The sequence below is a fragment of the Desmodus rotundus genome, chromosome 5 (assembly GCF_022682495.2).
Source record: "Desmodus rotundus isolate HL8 chromosome 5, HLdesRot8A.1, whole genome shotgun sequence".
NCBI classification, from domain to species: Eukaryota; Metazoa; Chordata; class Mammalia; order Chiroptera; family Phyllostomidae; genus Desmodus; species Desmodus rotundus.
The window spans coordinates 27,496,018-27,523,117 of NC_071391.1; the positions used below are offsets into that span (position 1 = coordinate 27,496,018).

At 40.7% G+C, this 27,100-nt stretch overlaps 1 protein-coding gene and 1 pseudogene across 1 annotated transcript; both read right to left on the reverse strand.

The window, feature by feature from the left end:
* Positions 1 to 6,658: 6,658 nt before the first annotated feature.
* Positions 6,659 to 8,720, reverse strand: FIBIN (fin bud initiation factor homolog). Its single transcript, XM_024558911.3, has one exon. It carries the CDS (start codon positions 8,279 to 8,281, stop codon positions 7,646 to 7,648), a length of 636 nt encoding a protein of 211 aa, XP_024414679.1. The 5' UTR covers positions 8,282 to 8,720; the 3' UTR covers positions 6,659 to 7,645.
* Positions 8,721 to 10,299: 1,579 nt separating this feature from the next.
* On the reverse strand, positions 10,300 to 10,397 carry LOC112303506 (U6 spliceosomal RNA; annotated as a pseudogene).
* Between the last annotated feature and the right edge of the window lie 16,703 nt (positions 10,398 to 27,100).

Consider the following 27,100-nt stretch of genomic DNA (forward strand, 5'->3'; position numbering starts at 1 on the left):
CAGTATTATAGTAAGTCCTCTCCATACATTGGCTTATCAATTCTTCACAAGAACCCTGTACACTATGTCATAATTCCCACTGTACAGTGGAGGAAACCAAGGCTCCAAGAGGTTACACAGTTTGCTTAGGTTCTGCAGCTAATAAATTGCAGAAGCACCATGTGAATCAGAATTCTACCTCTATTTCCTCTGCTCCTAACAGCAAGAGTGGAGGGAGAGAGAGAGCCAAGCAGGAAACAGGAGAGAAAGAGCTTGGCTAAGGCAAGAGGGAGGGGGAACCTAGGGCAGGACCTAACTGACACTTGAAGGGGCGGCCAAAACATACCTTAGAGCAAAGTGAACCCACCAGGTTTGCTGCTCTTTATAACTGAACCCATAGTCGAATCATGTGGAAAGTGTTAGTGGCTTGACTCGGTGGGACTGCCAGCAAACCATACATTTAGAAAGGGGAAGGAGGCACCCCAATGTTTGCTTCGTCTTGGGATAAGGGCTGGGCAAAGATCAAAGCAAGAGAAAACGTTCAGGAAACACTGCTTTAACTGCATGCAGGAGGAAACTTTTCCCAACTGGAAAATGCAAGCCATTACTGCCAACACCGGAGCGTGGAGGCTTTACCTCATTAATCATGACTGTCAGGCTCCTCTCTGTAAACAGCAGGCTGTTGACATACAAAATATCTTCTGTTTCTCACGGAAAAGCAAAAAAGGGAGATGGTGAAATACACAAGTCATCGAAGTACATGTTTGTTAGTGTCGAAATAAGATGCTCTGTGACCTTACCAAATACAAGGCAATGAAAAATTTTGAAGGCGTTGGAAAGCCTTGGAAGTTTTATATTTAGATATAGCTCATCTACTTAAAGCTCCTATGAAGAAAAATAAAGAATAAATAGAGATGCAATGATGATGCCAGAGATCTTTAATAAAAGGAAGACGTCTAAACTTCAGTGTAATCACAGTGATTTTTGGGTATTAGTCAATCATGTGATACATTCCTGTGATTTAGTGAAAATCTCCACTTACACAGGTCTCTCCATTCTAGCCCATCAAATAGGGTAGACGGGGTTTGGGCTGGTGGGCTAGAGGGGGGGCTTCAAGTCAGAGGGGTTGGCCAGGGTCCTTATATTGCCTCATGTGTCAGGAGAGCAACCAAATCCAATTCATGCATATCCAGCTACCTTGGCGGGGGAGGGTAAAGTAGTCAGGAATCTGAGAGAGGCACTACTAACATCAGATCCAAAGGGGGAGGTAGAGAAGAAATGGAGCCGAGTTGGGGCATTGGATCGATGCACAAGGTTGAAAAGTATGATGCATTATTCTGGGACAAAAGCAATAATAATGGGACACATTTGTAAGGATCAAGGTCAGTTCCAGCTTTACTACCACCAAGCCTCTGCCACCTCTAGTCAGTGTGACTAGTAGCCTTCCTACTTGCCCTCTTGCTGCCTCACTGTGATTACACTGAAGTTTAGACATCTTTCTTTTATTAGTGATTTCTAGCCTCCCAGAGTGAGGAAATCAGATCACATCAGTCCTCTCCTTGTATCTCCAGTGTACTGAAATTAGAATATTACCCAACTGGAAGTTAGATAATTATAATATCCAAATATTATTTCTTAATGTCCCAGTATGTGCTCTCCTTAGACCTCCAGTGCATTGAAATTAGAGAGAAATGCACATTTCTCGTGATGGTCATCTAGCTCCTATGTTTCCTGGCCCCAGGTCTCTGGGACTTTAAGCTCTTTAATTCCTTCTCTGACTTACTGTGCTGTGGTCACACTGGCTCTCCGCCCCCCCTCACAAGCATAAACTCTTGTGCGTGCTTCAGGATTTTTTTTCTCTTATTGTTCTTCTACCAAGAACACTCTCTTCCTCTAATCTTAAGATTCCTGTCATTCTACTCAAGATTTAAGGCTCATTTCAAAGGTCTCCTACTTATTCAGAGAGGTATTTCTTAACTATTTTATCTAAAATAGTGCATATCACTGCCTAACATTCTATTATATTTATTTTTAGTTTATTTGTTATCTCTTCCTCCATTAGAGGAGTCCTAATGAATTCATTAAATTTTCACATTCAAATGTTATGTCAAGGAGGGCATAGATTTTGTTTTTTTTTTTTTTTGGCTGCTGTATCCTGGAACAGTGACTGATACATTGTAAGCATTCAATAGTATTTTTTTAAGGAATAAATACTTGACTGACAGGCAGACCTACAAGGAACATGGTGCCTGGACAAGGAGTCTTTATATTGGGGTCAGTCCTGACTAACTTTTCTAGCTGTGATGGTTGGGCTACTCTCTCCAAGTAGTGAATCCCACAGACTTCCCTGAGAGGTCGGCGTCTGTAACATGTATTGTGATCCCGTGTGCTAGTACATGCCAAAGTGCTTGGAAAATATAACATTTAGCAAGAAGCCAGTGGCTCTTGGGCAAAAAGTCAACCTCATGCATGCGGGTCTAAGACATCTGTACTTTGCCCAATGTAAAGCAGAGAAAAAAGGTTCTTTGAAAGAAATTGGGTTTGAATTTTTCCAATTAAGGAAATTATATAAGGAAAATGTTTATTTCACAGGCTATTTATCAAAGATCCTAGAATAGGAAGAGAGTTAAGAAATATATCATGTTTCCTGCCTTCAGAAAGGACCGGCATTGTTCCTGGTTAAAATGGCAATACAGGAGCCAGACTGCCTGCCTTTGACTCCATTCCTGTCTGGCTGGGAGACATTGGGTAAGTCACTTAACCTCGTTGGGCCTAAGTTTCCTCATCCAAAGAGTTCAGAGAATATGACGTCTATTTGAAATACAGTCCTGGGAGGATTATCTAAAATAATGTTCGGAAATCATTTTGAGCAGTGCCCGTTTAATAAATATTAACTATTATTATCTTCATTTTGCAACAAAGAGATGGCATTTGAACAACATTTAAGGAACTTTTTCCAAGTTGCACAGCTAATATATGGTGGGGCAAGATCTAGACCCCAGAGCTTCTGCCTTGTGAAGTACTGCAGATAGATTTAGGCATTTAAAAGAGACTTAAGCCATTAAGCATATTTAACACCTAAAATAGACATCGGCTCTACAACAAGGTGTTATTGTAATAGTTTGTGTAAAGAAAAGAACATGTACACAGATCGGGTGAAAAGTACTGAAGGAATGAACACAAAGTGCGGATAGTTTGTGTGTGGCGGGGAGTTGAAGCATATGAACAATTTCATCTTCTTTGTGCTTTGCCGTTTACCATGTTATTAGAATTCAGCAGCTGTGAACTATATAACCAGGGGAAAAAAAGGTTATTTAAAAAGCAAAACAACGACAATAACTCCAGCAATGACACTGCTACATCTCTTAAAATTGTGATTATATCAATCTTTATATTATTTACAATGGTTCGCATTTCCCAGACAGTTCTGGTTTAGACTGTTGCTGAGCTCCGGGAGAACCCGCCCACCTGCCGGTCCCCCACGCTGCCACATGAATTCCGTATTTTGGTGTCATTTTCCTCACATACCCATGCACTATTTCTATCCCAGGCACCTCGTATGGTGGCACTTTAAAAATGTTTGATGAATGACAGAGCCATTGGGATACTCAGGAAAAGGTATCTTTAAGGACTATCCCAATTTCAAAATTACTAAGATGATTCACAGAATCTCACTGTCTGTCCTAGTGAATTATTGTTATGCATTTCTGTATTTCATTTCTAACCAAGACTTATATTGTTTTTTCTTTTACGTTAAAACATCTACAAGCCACATTTCATATTTATGTTTCATACCCAGGTATTCTTTATCAAGAAGATTTTAATGACCATCCTTGGAGAGTGCCCTAAGGAAATTTGACCAGATTCCCTTTTAGATTGATTTCATATGTTTAAGGGGTTTTCACGGACATTTTTATTACTTGTTAAAATAGTTTATAACCTAAGTTTCAGGCTTTTCTCAGAAAGTTTTGAGCCTGTTTCTTTAGCAGAGTTATAAACGAGAGTTTAAAAGGCAGTGAAACTTATGTGAACCCTGGGAGAGCCTCTTGGTTCCACCATCCATGACACACCTGCTTTGCTGGCTTCCGTGAGCGTGGCTTTAGTTGCTGCGGAGGCTGAGGTGGCCTGGTGTTCTTTGTCAGTGGACTAGAGATAGACAGATACCTATCTTCAAAGGAGACATTCTTCAAAGTAGGCATAGGGAAGTTTTCACATGGTCGGATTGGGAGCACAAGGATTAGTGGTATTGAACTATGAATCACACAGAGAAGCATCGATGAGGAATTTGTAAACAGAAGAGCCACCCAGCCTCTGACTGACAGTAGTCAGACATCTGAACTGCTATAGGAGGTGGGCTGACTGGCCTACAGGGGAGAGCATTTGGAGTGGGCAGCTGTCAGCCTCACTGGGCCACAACACTTCACATTCTTCTTTTGTTTCATTATATATCCCACTAGACAATGATCACTTTAAAGTGTGACAACATAGCGAAGTATGTAAGACAACACACTGTTTTAACCTTGGGAAAATTACCTAGGAGTTCTGGGCCTAAGTTATAAATATAATGATAATAATAATGATAGTAATAACAAATAATATTTATAGAGGATTCACTCTGAGTCAGGTGCTATTCTAAGCATTTGGAATGTCCTAATTTCTTCTATAAAATGCTTCTCTCATACAGTTTATTGTTGGAATTAAGGGAAATAACTCAGGCAAAGTTCTTAGCAGAGGACCTGACCAGTAATATGAGTTTTCAAAGAAGTTAGCTATTTCATTGTTCTTATAAATAACAATAATGAATGCATCTTTCTTCAACTAAGAATCTAAGAAGCTTTAAAAATTTTTGGCTAGATAAAGTTCCAAGGCTTTGTCATATCCCAGAAATAATCACAACTTAACCCAGGGCCTGAAGCATATTAAGTGATTGACAAATATTTATAAAAATAACAAATATTCTGTCATATGGATATTTTTGTAAGTAGATTTCTCAGGAAAGAAAGAATGTAGTTTTCATCAGATTCTCAACATATTTCATGATCTAAGAAATAAGAACCACTACTTTGAAAATGAATCTGTCACCGTGAGTGATGAAGTCCCGACAAGAGTAACTGGGAAGCAGGGGGCACAGATGCGAGTGGCCCCGGGAGGGTGTGGAAAGGCCCTGCGGCGTTCGCCGCCTCCAGTGCCCAGTCCAGGATGGCTCCCTCTCCCCCACTGGACATCCCCCTTGGCCCTGTGGAGCCATTCGTGTGAGCCTCTGGGACTGCTGGCTGTTCATCCGCCATGACAGGATGAGTCACTGTCAGATCATTTCATTCTGGTTTTGTAGGAGTTACTGAAGGTTAGCACTGGAAAGAACCTGGTCCACAATCTATGTCAGGGTTTTCAAATTTGGACCAGAAGTGTCAGCCCTCCCCACCCTGAAATCATGGAAGACATCTCTAATTGGGGACGGCAGTCTTCACATCTGTGTCTTTTAAATCATGCTTAATTGGTACTGTGCGCAACCATTAGCAATTGGTTCAAATTAGTATGTGTGAGGAAACAGTTTTCCATCCATATCGCGCATCTCATTATCTTTCTACTACAGTTGGGAAGATCAAGGAGATGACATTTAATACGTCCAAGGATTAGACTTGAGCACTGTAGACTGACAGATAAGAAAACTTTGAGATATGAGGGTTGTCAAACTACAATCATTTAAATACCAAATATCATCTCCTTTGCCTATGCTGTTATTTTCTCCTCATCTTTCCTGTAATAAAGAAAGAATTACTTTTACATGATGATTTACCTTCTTACCACACACCAATCTAGAGGCAGCTAAAAGCAGGCTCTGGTGATGAATTTATAAATGATTAGTTTAAGTGTTATTACCCGTGTTTTGTATTTTAAACAATAACATAGTTATGCAAAGGCTCAGGTCTCAGGCCACTCCTCTCGTCTCTCAGCATCCTTGAGAAGAGCGGTGTGGGGGTCCTGTACTTAAATCTGAGACACCTGAACTGCTGCAACTAGGTGGGGACCAGTCCTTTTCTGGAACTCAGTTTCCCCTACTGTAATAGGAGAATATTGGACGCTTCACAGGAAATCAAAACTGGATTCCTGTACATGGAAGAGAAAAAAATGGCTCATTGTTGAAGAGCAGATTATGAACATTTATTTATTTTCTTGTGTGTGTGTGTGTGTGTGTGTGTAAAAAGAAAGCAAATTTAAGTGAGGATGAGAACTGACCAGGGAAAGACATAAAATAAAGTGCATTTCTACCTTTTTAAAGCATTCATTAAATAACATAGACCTGGCTTCAAAATTATTAAACATCATTGTAGTTTTCATAACTTCGAATGGGTTCCTCCTCCCTGTACATTATGAGGGCACATAAGTTATACGTCCTGTCATAAAATTTTCCAGTCGATTCTATGGAAAACTGGAGAAAATTGGAGTTTTTAAGCAGACCAGCAGAGATCAAGTTCTGGCACAGCCGAGGTTTCTTTTTCGTTTGAAGATCACAAGGGTGGGCCGGGAGCGGAGGATTGCCAGACATGTAGCAATCCCTCTGCCTTTAACATACACTCTGCATAAACTGGCTTAAGTCCCATCCTTCCCTTTCCTTTTGTATTGGCCCCTCCTTGCCATATTAAAAAGTTACAGATAGAAATTAGAAAATAAGCCAGCATTACATGAGAACATATTTATTGTCTGAATAATAAAACTTGGTTAAGGAGTTATTAAAATTCCCCCTACCTGAAGTACAAGTTTCCATAAACAAACAGAAGCAACTCCCCCAAATGAGAAAGAATACATCGGTAAACTAAATCACAGGCCTTTGGGGGTGCTTTCAAACAATCAGTCTACTTCTTCATCACGGACCATCCTGATGGTCCACTGCTATGTGTCATCACTGCACTGATGACACAGACGTACGATGCGAGACTTAGCAAATCAACACATCGGCACAAGTGTACAACCACCACAAAGGTGAGGCTTAAATGTGGTCGCTTTAACTGATACACAACCACAGAAGCGCTTCAGACGTCTCCCTGCAAAGGATGACAGGGAGATGTCACATGGTTTCTAGCCAATACTCTTACCAAAAACAAACAAACAAAAAACCCTACACACAAAACCTTAGAGATCATGGTAATAAATAAGGGAGAAAGGGTGAGGGAGAAACAAGCGACTTCCATCTGCCGGCAAGCATGCAGACGCAGACGCAGAGCCCGCCTCAGTCCCTTCCCAAACACAGGCAACCTCGACGGCTCTCAGAGCCCCGAGACGCGGCCGAAAGCAGACCTGAGCGGCGCACACTGCTTTCTGAGTGTTTCCACAAAATCGCCAGGGTGGGAAAGCTAAGCACGCGTAATTCGTGTCGTCTTAGGTGTGGCTAAAACAGGTGTCTCTGCAGAGTTGTCAAGCCTGTAGGAAAGGTGGGAGGCATGGTTTAAAACTTTTCCGGTGACAAATCAATGGCAGGCACATAAATAAGGTGAAACAAGACCACTCAACTCCCACTTCTTTTAAAGAGGACCTCAGATCGTTCTCCAAGTGCAAATCTGGATTAAAAAAATGGTAAGTGTAAGGGAAATGTCAGTCCCATCTTCTGTTCCCCAGCCTCCACAGCAGGGCAGATCTGATGCCCTCTCCCGGCAGGGTGCCCAGTCACCTACACTTTAAGATAATCGTTTTTCAGACGACCTAGTCGGGTCCCGTGGCTCCTGATGGTGAGGGCCAGCAGCTCGTATCTGTCCCTGAGCCCCACCGAGATGGCGAGCGTTTCCTTCAGCAGGGACTTGGTGTGCACCAGCATCCCCAGGAAGTCCTCATTGAGTCTGCTCTCCTGCCGGCTGTCCTGCTCCTGGCCCTGCTTGAACTTGCTTTCCAGCTCCGTGAGGGACTTGTCGGAGTTGGAGTAGGCATCCCCGATCTGGTGCGACTCCCGGCGCAGGTACTTTCCGTAGCTCTCTTCCCCGTCCAGGTCGTAGGAGATGCTCTTACTGATGCCCTCCAGGACCCGCCCAGCGTCCTCCACCTGGCGGCCCAGCACGGTGAATTGTTCCCGCAGGGTGAGGCTCAGCAGACGGCTGGCCTGGCTCCCCTCCCCCTGGGAGCAACGCCGGTGGTCACTCACCCTGAAGAGCAGCTGGCACTTCTCCGGGTCATCGTTCTCCTCGTAGTCCCCATCGGGCACGAAGTAGTGGTGCAGCGTCCCATTGGACATCTCCGGGTAGAGAGGGCCATCGAAGTAGCCCTGACAGAGGCGGCAGAAGAACCCCATCCAGAGAAACTTCAGGAACACCATCCTGTACGTTCAGGATGACAGGGGACCCCAGGAGAAGCCTTTTCGCCCACGCACGAGAAAGGGGTCCCCCTTGGGAGTCAGCGCCTCCCTGAGACAGCGGCAGCTTCAGTCCCAACCGGCTTCCTGCACCCTGTCCCCCACTCCCCAGCAGGCTTCATGTGGCTGTGGCACCAGCGCCTGGGTAGCAGGATGCACCAGGCTCTGAGCTCCTGCGCTCCGCGCTGGGCGGCGGGAACCCTGCAGGCTCTTTCTGCAGGGATCGCAGGGCTCCCCCAGGACGCTTGCTCCGTCGCCTGAGCTCACTCTCGGAGGTTCCCCTTGCTGCTGGGAGATGGAGCCTGGAGCCACAGAGGAAGACTGGTTCTTGCCCTCTGGTACTATTTCAACTTCTGGACTGGGTGGGAATGCGGAGCTGTTCCTTTGGCTAATGATATCCTGAGGATCTCTCTGCTCTCAAATTACAGCTGGTTTCGTCACTTGGAAACCAGGGAACAAGTTTGGAAAGAAACCTCTCATCAGGTCTCTGTTATTAAAGGTACAGGGTCTCTTTTTAAAGATTGGAAGGGAGATCCTAAAAATTAGAATTTGGCTTGAAGGAAAAAATGGAGACAGGATAAATAGAATTCCCATAACAAAAAGATTGTTTTGCTATTAGCAGATTGGGAGGAAGAAGGGACGGTTCACATTTTTAATAAGGGTCAGTTAGATGGGATTCAATGAGTATGTCTATCATGTAAAAAGTTTGTGACTTTGAAGGCAAATTTGAAGTATAGAAAGTGGCTGTTTGATTTGAAAATGGTTAATTAAAATTTATAATAACACTTTGGATGCAATAGGAAATAGAAAACTGATTAATGCATGGTTGCAAGTATATCTAAGAATAAAAGCTGAAATGGAATTTTGCCAGTTTAATAAGTAAATGGACAAGTGAAATAATTGTTTGATTTTATGAAAAAACCTCCATGCTAAGCTCCTACGTTGCATCTTTAACTTGACACCTTTATAGCTATTGCCTCTTTTAGGGCACTTCCAAGTTCTTGAAGAGCATAGAGCTGGAGTTCCAGATTTTCCAGATGGAGAAGCCAAGGGACATGATGTTAAGCAAATTGTTTATAGTCACGAAGTTATGTTGTAGTAAAGATTGTAGTTGAGCCAATTAATTCACAGGGTCTTTTAATTTAGAGAAAAATTACTTTTTTTAACTGGCCATCCAGTTAAATGGCCATCCTTGGGCCATCTAATTTGTTCACCAATGTTTATGGGGCACTTCCTATATACTACAGTCTATTCAAGTCTTGCAAAAAGAGCAATGAATAAAAAATAGAGATAAATCCTTGCCCTCTTGGAGCTTATGTTCCTGGGAAATGGAGAGAGGATTAAATGAGATACAATGTATGTGGGGTTGCCATGGGGTTGTAGAGAAAAGACAGGGAAGGGAGGGGAAAGCAAGAGGCAGCATTCCTACTCCCATGGGTATTTCCTGTTTCTGACTTGAAATCTAACTGAAACACTCATATGATTTGCCTGTGTTCATACTTATCACCCTCTCCAAGGCACAGGGGGCTAGTATCATTGAGAGCCACAGTTCCACACAGTTTTGGGACTATGACATTTATTGCCATCACTTTCACTGCCGTGAGGCTAGACTCTTGGATAGACACGCGAAGTCTTTTCAGATAAGTGGCTATTTTGTTAATGTGGTGTCACACACATAGATTTTTGAGACATGTTGACTGCACATTTTTTCAATGTTAACTAACTTATTTCCTAACAACATATAGTCTTATATGTATTTTTACATATTATCCCCATTTTACAGATGAATAAACAAAGAGGTTAAGCAACATAGCTAGCACATAGTAAGTTTCAGATCCAGGTGCCTTGACTGCAGATTCCAGGTACATAATTACTGCACTATATTGGACTGGATCAATCCTGAGCCAGGTGGTGGCCTGCATCCCTCATGAGCACCCTAAACAAACACATGTCTTCTTTGTCCGAAAGCAGACAGCTTATTAAAAAATATGTAACAAATTTGTGTGTGACCTTTGCACAGGGGCCGCGCTAATCTTCTCTGTGTCTTTCCAATGCCAGTCTATGTGCTGTGGATGCTGCCATTGACCGCACATTCTAATTGTTATCCACATGCCTGGCATCGTGAAAGCAGAAACCAGAGGAGTTTCCTTAGCGTTGATGCTCCCTAAAAGACTACAGCTATTTTCGCTGTACAGGTTTGCCCCACTATTCAAAAGTACAGTGTTTCTGTGAAACGCTTTGTACGCCAAAATGGCATAAAGTAATTACCATTAATTTATAAAGGAAAAATTTGGGAGCATTCCCAGACCCCCAAAATAACCTATCAAATCATACCAAATTACATAGAAAACTTAAAATAAGACTCACATAATAGTAAAAGCAGGAATGATATACTACACCACCTATGTAATGTGGAAATAATGTATATACAGTGTATTTTTACTTACAAGGGCCTGCGGCCTCTATAACTGGCTTGCTGCAGAACAAACACTGAACACTACTTTCACTTTGGGCTTTTTTTCTTTTTGGAAAGCAAAAGTATTTGGATTTCTTTTGGTTAGTGAAAACAGGTACTTTCGTAAAAGTGAAGTGGCACGAGGTGAATTTTTGAAAAGTAAGGCATACCTACATCCCAACAGAAAACTACAACCACCCTGATTGGCATGGATCAGTGGACTGAGCACAGTCCCGCAAACCAAAAGGTCACTGGTTCCATTCCTGGCCAAGGCACATGCCTGGGTTGCAGGCCAGGTCCCCCAGTTGGGGGTGTGCAAGAGGCAACCTAGTGATGTTTCTCTCTCTTTCTCCCTCCCTCTCCACTCTCTAAAAATAAATGCATAAAATCTTTAAAAGAAAAGAAAACTACAACGTTCTCCAGTTGAGAAACTGAACTTTTGGACTCAAGAACCAGATTGCCTCATTCCTTTTCCCTGGGACATTCACAAGTGACAACAGATGGATTCAGATTGCCTGCTTGACGAAGAAGGGAAGAAAACTTTATTCTGCTCACTCCACTTCCTGCACAACCCCTCCCTGACTTACTCTATTCTACTTAACTAATTCTATTAAGTACACCTGCATTAAGCACTTACTACTACTTGTCCTGTACATGTAGGGTGCAGTGTTAAGTTAGGTACAGATGTAAAAATGTGCAATAAACAATTTCAGCCTACAGGGAGCTTGCTCTCTGGTTTGATATATGTGTATACACACACACACACATAATCGGAATAAGAATGGCTAGGAATATTTACTTTTTCCTGCAATTAACTTATCTAAAGGTATGAGCTCTATGCTATGTATTAGTAAGGAATCATTTTGGTGCAAGTAACTGCAGGTTAAACTCAATCATTTAAAAGCAAAAGGAATTCACTGACTTACACAGATCTATGACTAGATTTTCAACCTACCTCTGGTCCAGAATCTAGTTTTTCCATCACTATTTTTTGGATTTACTTCCTCAGCTTATATTCACTCTTGGACAGTCACTTTCATTTGTGTTTCTGAGATGGTTATCAGTGTCCTTGGGGACTTCCTTCCTCATATCTAGCAAAAATGCCAGATTAGATTTTCTGGTAGCTTAAATGCAGGTCCTCCACATCAACCTTGGTGGCCACAGTTAGCCTGATTTCGATCATTAATCCATCCTTGAACCAGGCTGATTGTAGTCAGAGGTTTAGAATAAGCCACTGGGCTTAGACAATAAGGGCCCCCTTCTGCAGCTGCAGGCAAGGTCACATGCCACCTACATGGCTGGGGAATTCAGGGTCCTGTTTAGGAAGGGGAAAGTAGATGAGAATAGATTCTGGGGAAGTAACTACAAATGTTCCCCCTATTCCATGCCTTTGTCTTTGTTAACCACTTCTAAAAGACACAGGCATGCTTCTGTTGTTGGGTACTAGTAAGTGTTTAACAGCTGGCTCTATGGAATAAAAAGCTCCCTTTGTAGCACTTGCTTATTTCCATGTTGCAAATACTCCCATGGTGGCCAATGTCACTGAATACGGAGTTGGAAACATGGCAACAGACCAGCACAGAGCATTTCCATCACACATATGCGTTAGATGCAAATGACCCCCCAAAGCACAGAAAACAGTAAAGTGTAGTAAAATAAGAAGTGATTAATCTTACATATACATCTCCTTTACTTTAATTATATGTTTAAATAACAATATTAATAATGACTATGTCTAACAACTGACTTGCAAAATTCCCCAAACCCTAACAATTGGTTCTCATGAGAAGGTGCTAGTAGACACCAGCATAACATGATCTTTTGCACTAAACACTTCATCTTGTTCACTTTTAAAAGGTATTTATTTGTATTGAGTTGGCCAAAAAGTTCGTTGGGTTTTAAAGTAAAGATAAAAGACACAATTTTCATTTTCACCAATAACTTCACCACTGTAACTGTTTTGCTCTACTACCTTCTGCCAACTTTCAGGCAACTTCATAATTTCATCTTCCCAAAACTTTTTAACTTTTTGAGCAAACAACTGTCCCACATGCCTTTCGCAGTCTTCCAGCCATCAGAAAGATGCAAAGTAAAACCACAACGAGATACCACTTCATACCAGTCAGAATGGCCATCATAAACCAATCAACAAACAAGTGCTGGTGAGGTTGTGGAGAAAAGGGAACCCTAGTGCACTGTTGGTGGGAATGCACACTGGTGCAGCCACTGTGGAGAACAGTATGGAATTTCCTCAGAAAACTAAAAATAAAACTGCCTTTTGATCCAGCAATTCCACTGCTGGGATTATACCCTAAGAATCCTGAAACACCAATTCAAAAGAACCTATGCACCCCAATATTCATAGCAGTGCTATTTATAATAGCCATGTGCTGGAAACAGCCTAAGTGCCCATCAGTAAATGAGTGGATCAAAAAACTGTGGTACATTTACACAATGGAATACTACATAGCAGAAAAAAAAGAAAGAACTCCTACCCTTCACAAGAGTGTGGATGGAACTGGAGAGTATTATGCTAAGTGAAATAAGCCAGGCAGTGAAAGGGAATTGAAATGATTTCCATTAAGGGAATTTTGTAAAGACTGAAATCCGAAAGGACAATGTCTGATGAATACAGCAGATGAATCAGAACTTCCCAGCCAAGCTGTGACAGTTTTTGCCTAGTCATCAAAGAAATATGTAATCTTGTGTTACTGATGGAAGATTGTATGTTTTCTCTTGATTAATTCCAGATACTTTTCTTTTTCTTTTCTTTTTTAAAGATTTTATTTATTTATTTTTAGACAGAGAGGAAGGGAGAGAGGGAGAGAAACATCAGTGTGTGGTTACCTCTCACACGTCCCCTACTGGGGACATGGCCTACAACCCAGGCATGTGCCCTGACTGGGAATCCAACCTGGGACCCTTTGTTTCACAGGCTGTTGCTCAATCCATTGAGACACACCAGCCAAGGTGTACACTTTTCATTGAGTGCCACGGTTGGTCTAATTGGGAGCAGTCTTTGTTGGAATTAATCATTTGGTTACCCAGAAGTAGCTCGTAATAGAGGACTCCCTTCAATCCCACCATATATACAACATTACCTTCTTTGGGTGAAGACTGGCCTTTGGTGTGTTTGGTGGTGGTTTATATTACATGCCCCATGATCTCTTTTGTTCCGTATTATTGGGAAGTATCCATTTTTCAATGCCCACCACAATTTGTTTTAAAAACAGAACATTTTCACTACGCTTAAGTAAAGAATACCATGTGGAAATCCAGTCAAGAAAGTTTATTTTTGCTTAACTTATGTGGAACCCAAACATCAAAGCGATGAACATAACCAACCTGGTGTAAATGATTTTCAATGCTTGATTTGGGTATTTTGAATATGTCAGCTATCTCCTGTGTAGCATAACATTGATTGTTCTCAATTAATGTCTTGATTTGATTGCTATCCACTTCAACTGGTCCACCCAACCGTGGAGCATTGTTTAGCAAAAGAAATCTCCGGCATGAAACTTCATAAACCACTTCAGTCACAGCAGCTTCTCCATACACCGCACAAATCTTTTTCTGCAGTCCAGTTGCATTTTTACCTTTCTTGAAACAATAAAGCATAATATGCCATAAAAGTTGCTTATATTCTTCCATTTTCAATAATAAATGGCTACACAAAAATTTCCAATTTTGATAAGATTTTAAAAAATGTATGCTGATATGACAGCTGTCACAATGCATTCTAATAAAATTGTTTCAAATGAAGTTAAAGACAACTAAGCACTACTAGAGCCATGTTACAGAAAACTGAATGAACATTTTGGCCAACCCAATAGGTTCTTCATATGTGCCCAATTTCACCTTGGGCCAGTCTGCTGGAGTGAAAGTTAAGGTGGGTTTCTGAGGATCAGCCTAAAATAAATGGAACCAGAGGAAATGTCCAAACACAGACATACCAGAGGACTTTGAAGAGTAAGTAGAAGCACCATCTGCTGACAGAAAGACAGTGGAGCCTAAGGCTGAAAACTAGAGACAGAGTCAAAAGGCAGGAATGGGGTACATTTAAGAATAAAGGAGGACCTCAGCAGCAGCAGTGGCCAGAGTTGAGTAAGTAAGTAAGTGAGCTCCGTTGTCCAATACCAGCTGCTTGTGTGTAGTTCCAGCTGTGCAGGGCTAGCAGGGTTGGCTAGCTTTGAACTTGCTTATCCTTTATCTTTTTCAACACACTTTCAAATCTTGTTCCTTTGGTCCAGTTACCACTTTAGAGAGGGAAGCAGGATCTCAGGCTGGCATCATGAGCCTAAAGACCTGTAAGATTCCTTAAGCTCTGTGATTTCCACTTGACAAAGATTTCTGGGATCCCCTGGCTGTTTATAATTATGTTAACAAAAGTTTTCTGGAAAAGGGGCTTGTATGCACTAAATAAAAGGGGTGTTGGGGAGGCGAAGTCTCACTATACACTGTGTACAGAGTCCTGCTATGAAGTCATACTATGCTGTGTATACTCACAAGGGGCCTCTGGGAAGTGGAAGCTCTCGCTCTTAACATCCCTCCAAAACTGCAAGACTGAATCCCTATACCATGACAATAAGAAAAAAAAGATACAAAGAGAGTTAGCTTGGACCAGAGTAGGGATCTGGGTGGGAGAAGAGAGGAAACGAAGAAAAGGGTGGAAGATGAAGAGAAGGACAGTATTTAACACTTTGGGGTTATTTGATCAATTAACAAGTAATCGATAGCAATTTATTGAGCAGCCATTGTTTACAGAGGGTAGGAAGGAGAGAGGAAGAGAAATGGATGAGGGAGAAATGAAAGAGAGAAGTAGGTAGGGAAGGAAGGTAGCAAGCAAGCAAGCAAGGAGGAAAAGATGGAAGAAAAAGGAGAAAGAGAGTGGAATAAATTTTGATTATCTTCTGTGCTATTTGTTTGTCACATTAACTCAGTGAAGTGGTTATTATTATTTGCTGTAAGAATATTGGTTAAGAGCTGAGGAGAATTAATTAACAAGAACAATGATAAAGTTCCCATTAGATAGAGGTAATAAAACACACCTATGAAAATATAATTAGAATGCTTACAAGGAAGTAGGTATCATGTGGGAAGTGCCTGGTCAGTTCTCCCAATCTGCTGTTATTCAGAATAAGCTATGATACACTGTGGTAAGAATGTTAACACCAAATTCAAGTCTGCTGCAAGCCAAGGTGACTCAGTAACTCTCCTCTATGCTTAACTGTAACGTCACTTCCTCTCATGTCTTAACTTTAATGTCATTTCTTCTAAAAGCCTTTCCTTCATTTCTGGATTTTAAGTAGTTTTCCCTATCATTCCATTTTATATCACCCTGTTCTTTTCCTCATGGTACCTTCCACTATTTAAATTGTGCCATAATTTAGGTATTTATTTGTTTTAGGTTTGTCTTCACAGCTTGACTTACACTACATGAAGCCAGAAACCGTGTTCCCTTCTCTCTCTCCACTGCTGGGATCAAAGGAGGTACTTAGTGAATACATGTGAGCACCCTAGGTTAAGTTGGTCACTTCCTCTTTAGTGTTTTGAGAAGTTGTTTTTGTAGTTAGTGTTCCAATGGTACATTTTTTTTGTTCTTTTATGGTGCATATTGCAATTTATTTTATTATCTGTTAACTTAATATATCCGCCACACTTGACTGTGAGTTCAAGGTTAGGGATGTGTTTTATTTACCTTTATATTCTTTGTAATTAGCACAAAGCCGGGCAGATATCCAAATATTTGTTAGTTGTTGTGATAACCAAACTGTGGAATTTAAGGAATTCTACTTAATGGTGGTCAGATAATCTATCTGCATGCATGTGTTATCTGGCCAAATCAGCCAGTGATGTCTCACACTTAATCTGGGTGATCCTGGCAGAAGAGATGGGAAAGAGCGCTGTGAATTCCAGTATTTGGAACATTCAGAAGAAGGGAGTATCACTCAGAAGGCTGACTTTTGACCCATCCTGAGTAAACCGTGCGGCAGTCTGTACATACAGTCCTAGAATATTCTGGGCTGTAAACTGCAGAGGCATCAGACCGCCCTATAAGGTAAGTTGCTCTTGTCCTGGTAAAAACTTTTTACTTCTCTGCTGTTGGAAGTGCCTACCCTGGTTTATGATCCAGCTAGCTTTGAGAAAAATCAGACCTTATTTATTTCCCCTCTTGAGTAGTCTTCTATTTTTTCTCATCATTTGAATGACCAGTTCTAGCAGAATTGGAAGAGATGAGAAAAGGCAGAGAAACGAAGTATGAAGAGAGAACGTAAGTCTCACTTCAGCTGTGCAGGCACTTTGTTCTGCAACCACATGGGGAAACAGGTCATAGGTGCAGCTCGACGGTCTGTTGAAGTTGTAGCAGACACAGGGTACAAATAGCCTGTAAATGGAAATGTAAGTTTAGGACCGTAGGAGAAGGACCTATAAAACCTATGATGGTTTGAGGGAGTGGAAGCTCATATCTCAATGGAAACAGAACAAGTGCCATGAAAATTTTAGGCCAAGAGCCACTGACTGAGGTTACTGAGGAACCATGGGGGCTGAGTCAGTCTCCTTACTCAAGGCTGTTTCTGGTCTTAATAAAACTTACAAAGGAGTCCACAAAATGGCCAGCCAGAAGCCCCTCAGGTATCAGTTGGGGTAGGGAGTGGAGGGATGTGGCAGGGTTAATAATAGCATTTCTTTTGTTGTTGTTGCTCTTTGTCAGAAAACAGGAACACTTTCCATGCTTGTGTTTCTTAGTTCTTGGCTGCCTCTTTTTTTTTTTTTTCAAGATCCTAAAGATTTTAAAATTGTCCAGCAGTGAACAAGTCCTTGATTTATGTTTTGAATCCCAATCCAAATCCAACTTTTTAATTCTAAAGAAATGCTGTTGGAAGAGGATAATAGAGGCTATTTTGAAGATGATTCAAAATGGGTTTGCCATTATTGCCTTTGGGTGAAATCTGCATACGTTTCACAAAGTTTATTTCCTGACCCAAGTTCCAGGGGGGACCCAATTTAGTCCACTTCTTATTCTGCAGCTTTGTCTACATCGCCTAATGAAGGCTCACACTTTACTTCTCACTTCCTTCACTGACTCCTCACTTGGCCCCTGTTGCTGAGGAGCCTGATGATTAGATGTCCAACAGATGGAGGTAGAAGAAAAAGCTTTATCTGGAGGTTAGCTATAAAACAATTCACTTAGATATGGTCTTTAGATATTGAATCTTAATTTAGACATGCTCCGGTTTAAAACTTCTGACCAAGTTCAGCGTAGGTGCTTTAACAAATATTTGTTGATAGAAGTATGAAGCAAATGGTTCCAAAATGAGTGAGGTTATCAATTTAATTCTGGCCTTATGTTTTGAACCATAGACATGAGAGGACTAATGATGTAGATTTGACATAAAATTCATTAGTGTGGTTAAGACTTTTCAACAGTGGTTACATATCATGTAGCCGAAGATTATTTAGACAAGAAAAACATTTTCCTTTACTGAATTCCTTACTGATGAAGTTTTCCTGTGAAGTTTTGTTCATGGCCAACAATTGCTTTGTTAGGAGCGAGTCTGAGTCACCGCCTGCCATGCCTGCAGTATGCTATGCTATTGCAGCTCTACAGAGAAAGAACAGCAAATAAAACAATGTAAATGGCTATAAAAGGGAAATGGTTTGGTTTCATAAAAAAGAATATGTAAAAATCATTATAATCACATTCAATGACTTGGAACAACATTTGCAACACATTTTGATAAGAAATGTTTCATATTGTTAGTGTATATTGTGGTCATAGAATTCAACAAGAAAAACACTACAAGCCCAGAAGATAGTCGCATAAGTGACATGAATAGGCAGTTTTTAGTAGGGAAAATGACATACCAATTTAGCATATTAAGTATGTAATCTTGCAAGTAATGAAAAAGCAAAAATGAAAATAACCATGGGATAATGTTTATCCTAATACCTTAGTATAAAATAGTTATATTTCTTAATGCTATAATGGCACAGAAAAACAAGCATTCTCATTTATTGAATGTGGGAATATTAATGGGTTTGACCTTTCTGCAGAGCAGCGTGGCTGGTTGCATTGGGAGATTTATAATTTTTTGAATCAAATCAAATCAAATATAAATTTCCATAACCTGAGACATAATAATTTTGTTTCTAGCATACATACCAGAGCCATTAACAGAAATGCATAGAAAGATTTATGAGTAAAGCAGTTAATTGTGTCACTGTTTCTAAGAATAGAAAGCTAGAAAAAAACAGGATGTCCCAAATAGAAAAAAGCTAAATATGTGATGCATCCACGTGTTGGAAATATTTTGCATCTTTTAAAAATTAAATTTAAAGTTATTTTAATAAAATGACAAACTATTACTAAAAATGAAAAAACTTTTATTGACCATTTTAAATATAGTTTTACTGTATTAAAAATGGTCACTAAAATAACAGTAACAACAACAAAAACAATGCGAAGGCAAGATGGTAATATGACAAAAGGTAGCATGCTAACTTCTGTGGGGGGAGTACAGTGGCCCCTTTATCTGCAGGAGGTACGTTCCACACTGTGCAGGGGATGCCTGAAAGAACGGGTTGTATTAAAGCCTGTATGCGCTGTGTTTTTTCCTATACATATTGTACGTACCTATGATAAAGCTTAGTGTATAAATTAGGCGCAATATGAGATTAACAACAGCTAATAATAAAATGGAACAATTATTACGATGTAGTGTAATAAAAGTTACGTGAATGTGGTCGTTCTCTCAAACTCTTTATTGTACTGAGCTCACCCTTCTTTTCAAGATGATGTGAGATGACACAGTGCCGACGTGGTGAGATGAAGTGATGTGGATGACATGGGCATTGTGACGTAGTGTTAGGATGCTTTGAGGGTTACGTGAAAACAGACTGTGCGATATCGGGAACAGACTCTGCGATGCCGATGCTGGGAACAGACTCTGCGATACCGGGATGGTGGATCTAACCATCTAGGCGGCTAGTACAGGACGTGGGAATGCCGGACAAAGGGGTAGTTCATGTCCTGGGTTAGATGGAGTGAGACAGTGCGAGATTTTTATCATGCTACGCAGGACAGTGCTTGATTTAAAACTTACGACTTTTTATTTCAGTAATTTTCTGTTTAATATTTTCAGACCATGGTTTGACTGTGGGTAACAGAAAGCAAGGAAAGCGAAATCGTGGATAAGGGGTGGGCTACTGTCTAGGCAATAGTTATGTTCTTCTTTAATTTTATTTGCATTACTCACATTTTCTACCATAGGATGCAGTATAAATTTTAGGAGGAAAAAGACAAACAAAAAGGGAAATAGTTCAAAGAGGTAGGAAAACTTGGGCCACATTCTGAAAGCCCTGGCCTCATGGGGCTCCTGACCTCATATTCTTTAGGGGAAATGCTTCCCTGGCATTCTCACCCTGGGTCTGCAGACTGCAGACTTCCATTTGCTAATATTAGTCTTTTAAACCACTTGTCTCTGAAGCCAGATCCCCAAGCCTCTGGATTCAGGAGCCTCTGAGAGATTCCTTCCATTGTTGAAATTAAACCGGCATGTTCCATTCTTGTAGACTTTGAGGTTAAATTCCTAGATTTGCATGAACTGGAATTGTTATTGCCAGGGTTATAGGGCCAAGCAAGGGGGAGATGCAACCCTCATGTGCCGTAGAGTTATTTTGTGATGAAGCCTCTCTATATAGACTCAGTAGATGGCTCCTCCCCAGAAATCCTAAAATTCAGGAGTTATAGTCAAAGTAAATAATCTAAGATCAATGAATTTTAATCCTTTTTTTCTTTCTTACTTCCAAATCCCTTGTATATTTATTAAGACTGCTGCTCCACAGATTTTTTTTCCCTCCCACCATCACCTAAACGGAAAGGATTTTTATTGGCTAGCTTCATAGCCTAATTTATATCCTGTAACATACAGAGAAAAAAAAATCCACATTATTAGATAGTTAGCATGTTTTTTCAATTTTATGTCTTTTACTATAAACAAAGGTTTCCTTTAGGGATATTTAAATTGAGTTTGAAGATGCGTGGTAGTCCACAATGTTGTATAGAAAATAGGGAGAAAGGTATAATTTCCCATTCTCAAAAATGACAAAGAGGGCAGATTTTAATAAAGTTTAACAACAAAATTTGTTTTGGCCTTAACACTAATCATGGAAAAAATCCTTCGAAGTATTTTTTTTTTGCAAAGCTGTGAAAAACAAAAATGAAGTTTGGATTTTTAACAAAGTTTAAAAATAGAACATGTACTACCAGGGAGGTCTGTCAAGTAACAAAGTAACTGATGGTGTTTAGAGACTCTGAACAGTATACAAAGATAGAAAATCACTTGTTCCTCAAAACAGACCAGTGTCTGGTACAAACTGACAGCAAATTATAGTTTATAAATAGTGGAACAACATGTGACTATTAATAACACTCTTATGACAGCATAGTAATATAATAGGATTGAAGATGTTTAATATGGAGAGAACACAAAATAAGAATGTTCTCAATCTTTTCTGAGATTTGAGTTAGCATCAGGGACAATGACCCACTTCCCTGCTGGGTATGGCAATGGGTCAATGTATGTTTGGATAAAATGAGTTTGAGGCTCTCTGCCCGGGATAACCCATCTTCCTCTGTTCTCCTTCCAGATGGTTTATTGATAATGGCTTTATCTCAAAAGCAGAAGCCAAATGGAAAAGGACAAAATGATCCCAGGAGTAAAAAATATTCTTGTCAGGAATAACAAACATAAATATAAAAATAACTAAAAGTGATTCGACATGAAAAATTTGCTTTCCAATTGTAGAATGATTTTTGCAATCTCCAGTTAAAGGAAAATATTACTTATTTTTAACCTCCTGGGCCCTCCTTGGCTCAGGTATGGCTGCATTCCCTAGCCATTTGGGGAGAAGAAAGGGATTAGGTCTGGAATGGTGAATTCCGGGTTGTCTGCACTGTGGAGTTCACCGTGGATGCGGAGCTCCAACAGCTGACAGGAAAGAGAAGAAGTAAGCGTTGGGGTGTTAGGTGTATACGAAAGCAAACATCAGGCTTTTTGGACACATCCAGATCTGAGATGTTTGGCCCTGTGCAGGCACAATGTTTCTGTGTTTCCTCTTACTCTAGGTATCTTAATATTTTGGGGTCCTGGCCTTTGAATCCTAAACATGGAGAGGTTTATATGTATTTTAGTTTGAGGAAGAAAGACTATTGATTGGAAAATGGCATCCCAAATACTAAAAACAGAATATCATCAAATCATATGAACTCAAATATTATAGGTAAACTTAAGACACTAATATATATATATATATATATGTATATATCACATTGATTTATGCTTCTGGAAAAGATGGAGTAACAGATTAAATACCCTCTACCTAAAACACCAGACATAGTACATAAATCAAGAGTTTTCAAGACATCAGGCATCAGGTAAAGGAGAACAGTGACCTATGAAATGTGGAAACCAGACATGGTGTAAGGAGGGGAAACCCAGGTGGAGCCCAGTGGCCTCCCCGAGTTGAGAGAATAGGCCCTGATGTCCAGAGAGGCTAAGTCGAAGGAGTTCACAGACCAGAGTGGGGGAGAGGGTGCATATACTGCGCAGAGAAGGACCCCTGAGGTCTGCAGGCAGTCCCCCGCACATCTGCAGATGAGCACTGATCAGCACAGGCACGTAAGGAAACTACCAGAAGCAGAGAAAGAACCACACTGAAGGATTAGAGGAAACAGTCTCTAGAGCTTGTGTGGGGCTAGAAAGGGGTCCAGTTCCAACCAAGCAGTGTAGAAAACTTCATAATTCACAGAATGTTGGGTAGATTAGTGAAAAGAATTTTGTTACAGCAGTGGGGAAATATTAACCATATTCTAAATGCTGTTCTGATCCAGGCCATAAAAGCTTACAAACAAAACCTGATAATATCAAACCATTTCTAAGTAATATACCCAAACCTCAAAACAAAATACAAGAATGTCAATAAAGGAGGAAGAATATGGCAGTGGAGTAGGTGGAAGTTACACTCACCTCCTCCCAGGCCTGAACTGGAATTACAATTACATTACAGAACCATCAACCCGAATAGCCAACTGCAGACTAGCTGAACAGAAGTCTCACAGCCAAGGATTTACTGAAGAAGCCACTCCGAGACTTGTAGGAAGGGTCTGCACTGATGTGTGATGTGCGAGGGCTGAAAATCCAAGGGGATATCTTAGCTGCAAAGGTCCCCCATTAGGAAGGTGGGGTCTCAACCCCACACAGAGTTTCCTGGCCTCTAGCAACAGGGCTGAGAAGATGGGGCCCACATAACATCTGGCTGTGAAAATTAGCAGGAATTCTGTCCCCAGGGAAAGACTGGAGCCTGCTAGAACCTAGGTGTCCCCTTAAAGGGCCAGAACACAAAATTTTGTTTGCAGAGAGTCTTACAAGGACAGACCCAGTTGGGTGGCTCTGGGAAGAGAGCTGAAGGGTCAGCAACCAGGGTCTCTATGCTGAATCCACTTCCCACACTTCCCACAGATGCCATCTTTCCTGGGGGAGCACTTCGCTCTAAACTGCATTGGACTGGAAAGACTGCATAAGCCTCACCCTCCTGGCACCTTTATTGTCCCACTCTGGTGAGCTCACACCTTCTGCAGGAGTCTGCTGCCCAGGCCTGAGGTATAGACTTTCTTGAAGTGATCTTGAGGAAGAACTTGGGGAGAATCAGAGGCAGAGTTGTGTGGCTCTGGGGCAGAGACCCTTTCCCCTCCCCCACACAGCACACCAAAGCAACAGAGCTGCCCATGGCACTCTGCGCCCACTCCTGTGGGCCAGAGTGCCTGGGTAGCATACTGACCCTCTCACGGTGGCCTGTCTACACTGCAGGAGGGAGTAGCTGCTCTGTGTGCCTGCCCAGATCAGCCAGGCCACTGCAAGCCAGAGTGGCTGTGTCAATCCTCATAGCTAGCCAGAGGGTCAGCCCCACCCACCGATGGGCCAACAGCAAATGATGAAACCAAAACCTGATTCTTTGAAAAGATAAACAAGATTGACAAACCTTTAACCAGACTCATAAAGAAAAAAGAGAGAAGACTCAAATAAAATCAGAAAGGAAAGAAGTAACAGCTGACACCATAGAAATAGAAAATGATTGTAAGAAAATATTACAAAATACTATATAACAACAAATTGGATGATCTGGAAAAAATGGATACATTTGTAGAAACATAAAGTCTTCCAAAACTAAATCAGGAAGAATTAGAAAATATGAACAGATCAATTACAACTCATCAAATTGAAGCAGTAATAAAAAAAAATATTCCCTTTAAACAAAAGTCCTGGACCAGATGACTTCCCAGGTGAATTTTACCAAACATTCAAAGAAGAAACAACACCTACCCTCTTCATTCTATTCCAAAAAATTCAAGAGGAGGAACGACTCCCAAGATAATTTTAAGAGCCTAGCATTATATCTGGGATGCAAGGCTGACACAAATCTGCAAATCAATTAATATGATATACCACATAAACAAATGCTGAATAAAAATCACATGATCATATCAATAAATGCAGAGAAGCATTTCACAAAATCCAGCACCCATATATGGCAAAAAACTGTCAGCAAAGTAGAAATAAAGAGAACATATTGCAACATAATAAAGGCCATGTATGGCAAACCCACAGCTAACATTATACTCAAAAGGGAAAAGCTAAAAGCATTTTTTAAAGAGCAGGTACAAAACAGGGATATTCACCTTCACCACTTTTATTCAACATAGAACTGGAAATCCTAGCCATAGCAACGAGACAAGAAGAAGAAATGAAAAGCATCCAAATTGAAAAGGAAGAAGTAAAACTGTCATTATTTGCAGATGACATGATATTGTACATAGAGAACCATCTAGACTCCACCAGAAAACTCCTAGAACTTATCAATGAATTCAATAATGTAGCAGGACACACAATTAATATTCAGAAATCAGTTGCCTTTTTATACACCAATAAATAATCTTATTTACAATTGTGTCAAAAAAAGAATATGTAAGAATAAATTAAACCAAGGTGGTAAAAGACCTATACTTGGTATATTATAAGGAAATTGAAGAAGATACAAATATGTGGAAGCATATACCATGTTCCTTGCTTGATAGGAAGAATGTCCATATTTCCCCAAAATCTATAGATTCAATGTAAATTCTGTCAAAATAACAATGGTGCATTTCACAGAAATAGAACGAGTTCTTCAAAAATTTATACAAAACCACAAAATACCCCAAATAGCCTCAGCAATATTGAAAAAGAAGAACAAAGTTGGAGGTATCATACCATCTGATATCTAACTATGCTATAAGGCCATAGTAATCAAAGCAGCCTAGTATGGCACAAAAACAGATATATAGATCAATGGAGCAGAATAGATGCCCAGAAATAAACCCATGTCTATATGGTCATGGGAGGGGGAGGCACCTCTTCACCTAGGCATCTGTGCTCTGCAACATTCTGCTCCACTCTGGCGAAATGTCCTCTGTGTTTCAGCTCTGGCCAGGAAAACACAGTCTTCGGACTCCAGTCTTTGGTGCAAAGTGCACTCACTGAGCCAGTAGGGATCCGGCTTAAATGGAGAGGAGTCCCTGATTGATCCCTCTCGATACAAATGAGGGCTCTAAATCCTCACAGTTTAATTGGTCCCAAGGCACTGTCCTGATTGGTCAGAATAGAGCCACCCTGACTGTTTAGAGCTGCAGAGCTCAGATTGGATGGGGACAGCCTCAGTCTTGGTGGTTAAAATAGGACTCCAGGAACTCCTGTATGAAGTGCTGGCTCAGGTGGCAGAAACACAGTGCAGGCATGCAGTTTAGTGCACAGGCTTCCTCGCAAAGTGCATTTCATGCGAGAGGCTCCTGTGCAGAAATGGCTGCTAGGCCCTGCTTAGTGGTTGTTTTTTTTGTTGTTGTTGTTTTTGAGCCCTTCTCAGTAGGTGCCTTTTCTTCCTTTTCAGGGTTCACACCTGCTTGCTGAAGTGACCATGAAGCATGTGTTAAGATGGAGCCTTCCTGGTACTTTGAGTGACTACAAGGAGCAGAAACCCACTGCCAAGCCACTTAGATACTTAAGCATGCATGAGAAATAAAATTTCGGTTTGCTTGCTACTGAAATTTGGCAGTTGTTTGTTACCAAACCATAACCTGGTCTATTCTGAAATATTGGATAGGGGAAAATTTCTGCCTCAATCTTTGTCTTTATCTAGGGCCATACATGAGAATGTCAAATTATTAGTGTACTTATTCTGGGAAGCCCATACAGTCAGTTATGTAGTTAGCATAGCCTAGATATAAGGTGAGTTAGCTATAAATATTTTAAATATTTAACTTTACTAGGCTAAATGAAATAGAGGTATTCATCTCCATTTAGGGGGTTACCTGTCAAAAAAATTACTGGAGAGGCTACACCTGTAACCCACCACGCACCCTTCACTGAACTGATCTTGGCTGGCTCTGTTAACAGCTATCCCTCATATTCTTTGTGGACCAACCCCTATCCTCCACCTCCTTTTTGGTGAACACATTTAGGTGGAGACCATGAGTGAATTATCACCACATCTAATGTGTATGTGAGCCAATCCTGTACTTCAATCTCTAATCTCTTTATTTCGAAATTGGACTCTCACCGGCCTATCTATGTACATCAATTTCTCCATATTTTACCTCATTTCTACAATATCTTGTCTATACTACTAAGCTCAGGGACTTAAGGCAAAATCAACTTTGCCCTCAAGGGCTGATGTCCTAGTACACGGAGGGCAATCCTGTGACATGGGCTGTGCCGGAGCCAGGGCATCTGTCACAAATCCGTCAAAACATGCCCTTTCTCCTAGCCCTTTGTCTGTCTTCCTCAACAGGGCCTCAGGCAATTAGTACCAGCAAATTCATTCACTCAGCATGCTCATAACTCAGTGAGTATTTATGAAAGACCTGTTAAGTGTTAAACATTGTTTTAGGCATTGGATAGAAACTGCGAATTATAAAACTACTGAACTTGAATTTCAAAGATTAAAATAAGACAATGCATATAAATGTTCTTTGTGAACTCTGGAGTTTGATTTAGAAAGGAAGTTTAGAATGTATTTTCCATATCCCTCAATTTCAAATTTGCTCTTTTAGTAACATTATTTTTGTTAAGTATGGTGCCTAATTTCTCATTGATATTTTACTTTCCAGTAAACCAGAGGCAGAAAGTTGTACAGGCTTAGAACTGTAACAGATTTGTTTTGAAAACAAATATACACTCTGATATTTACATGAGTGTGGCCAAATTGTTTAACTTCTTTGGGCGTCTGTTGTGGAG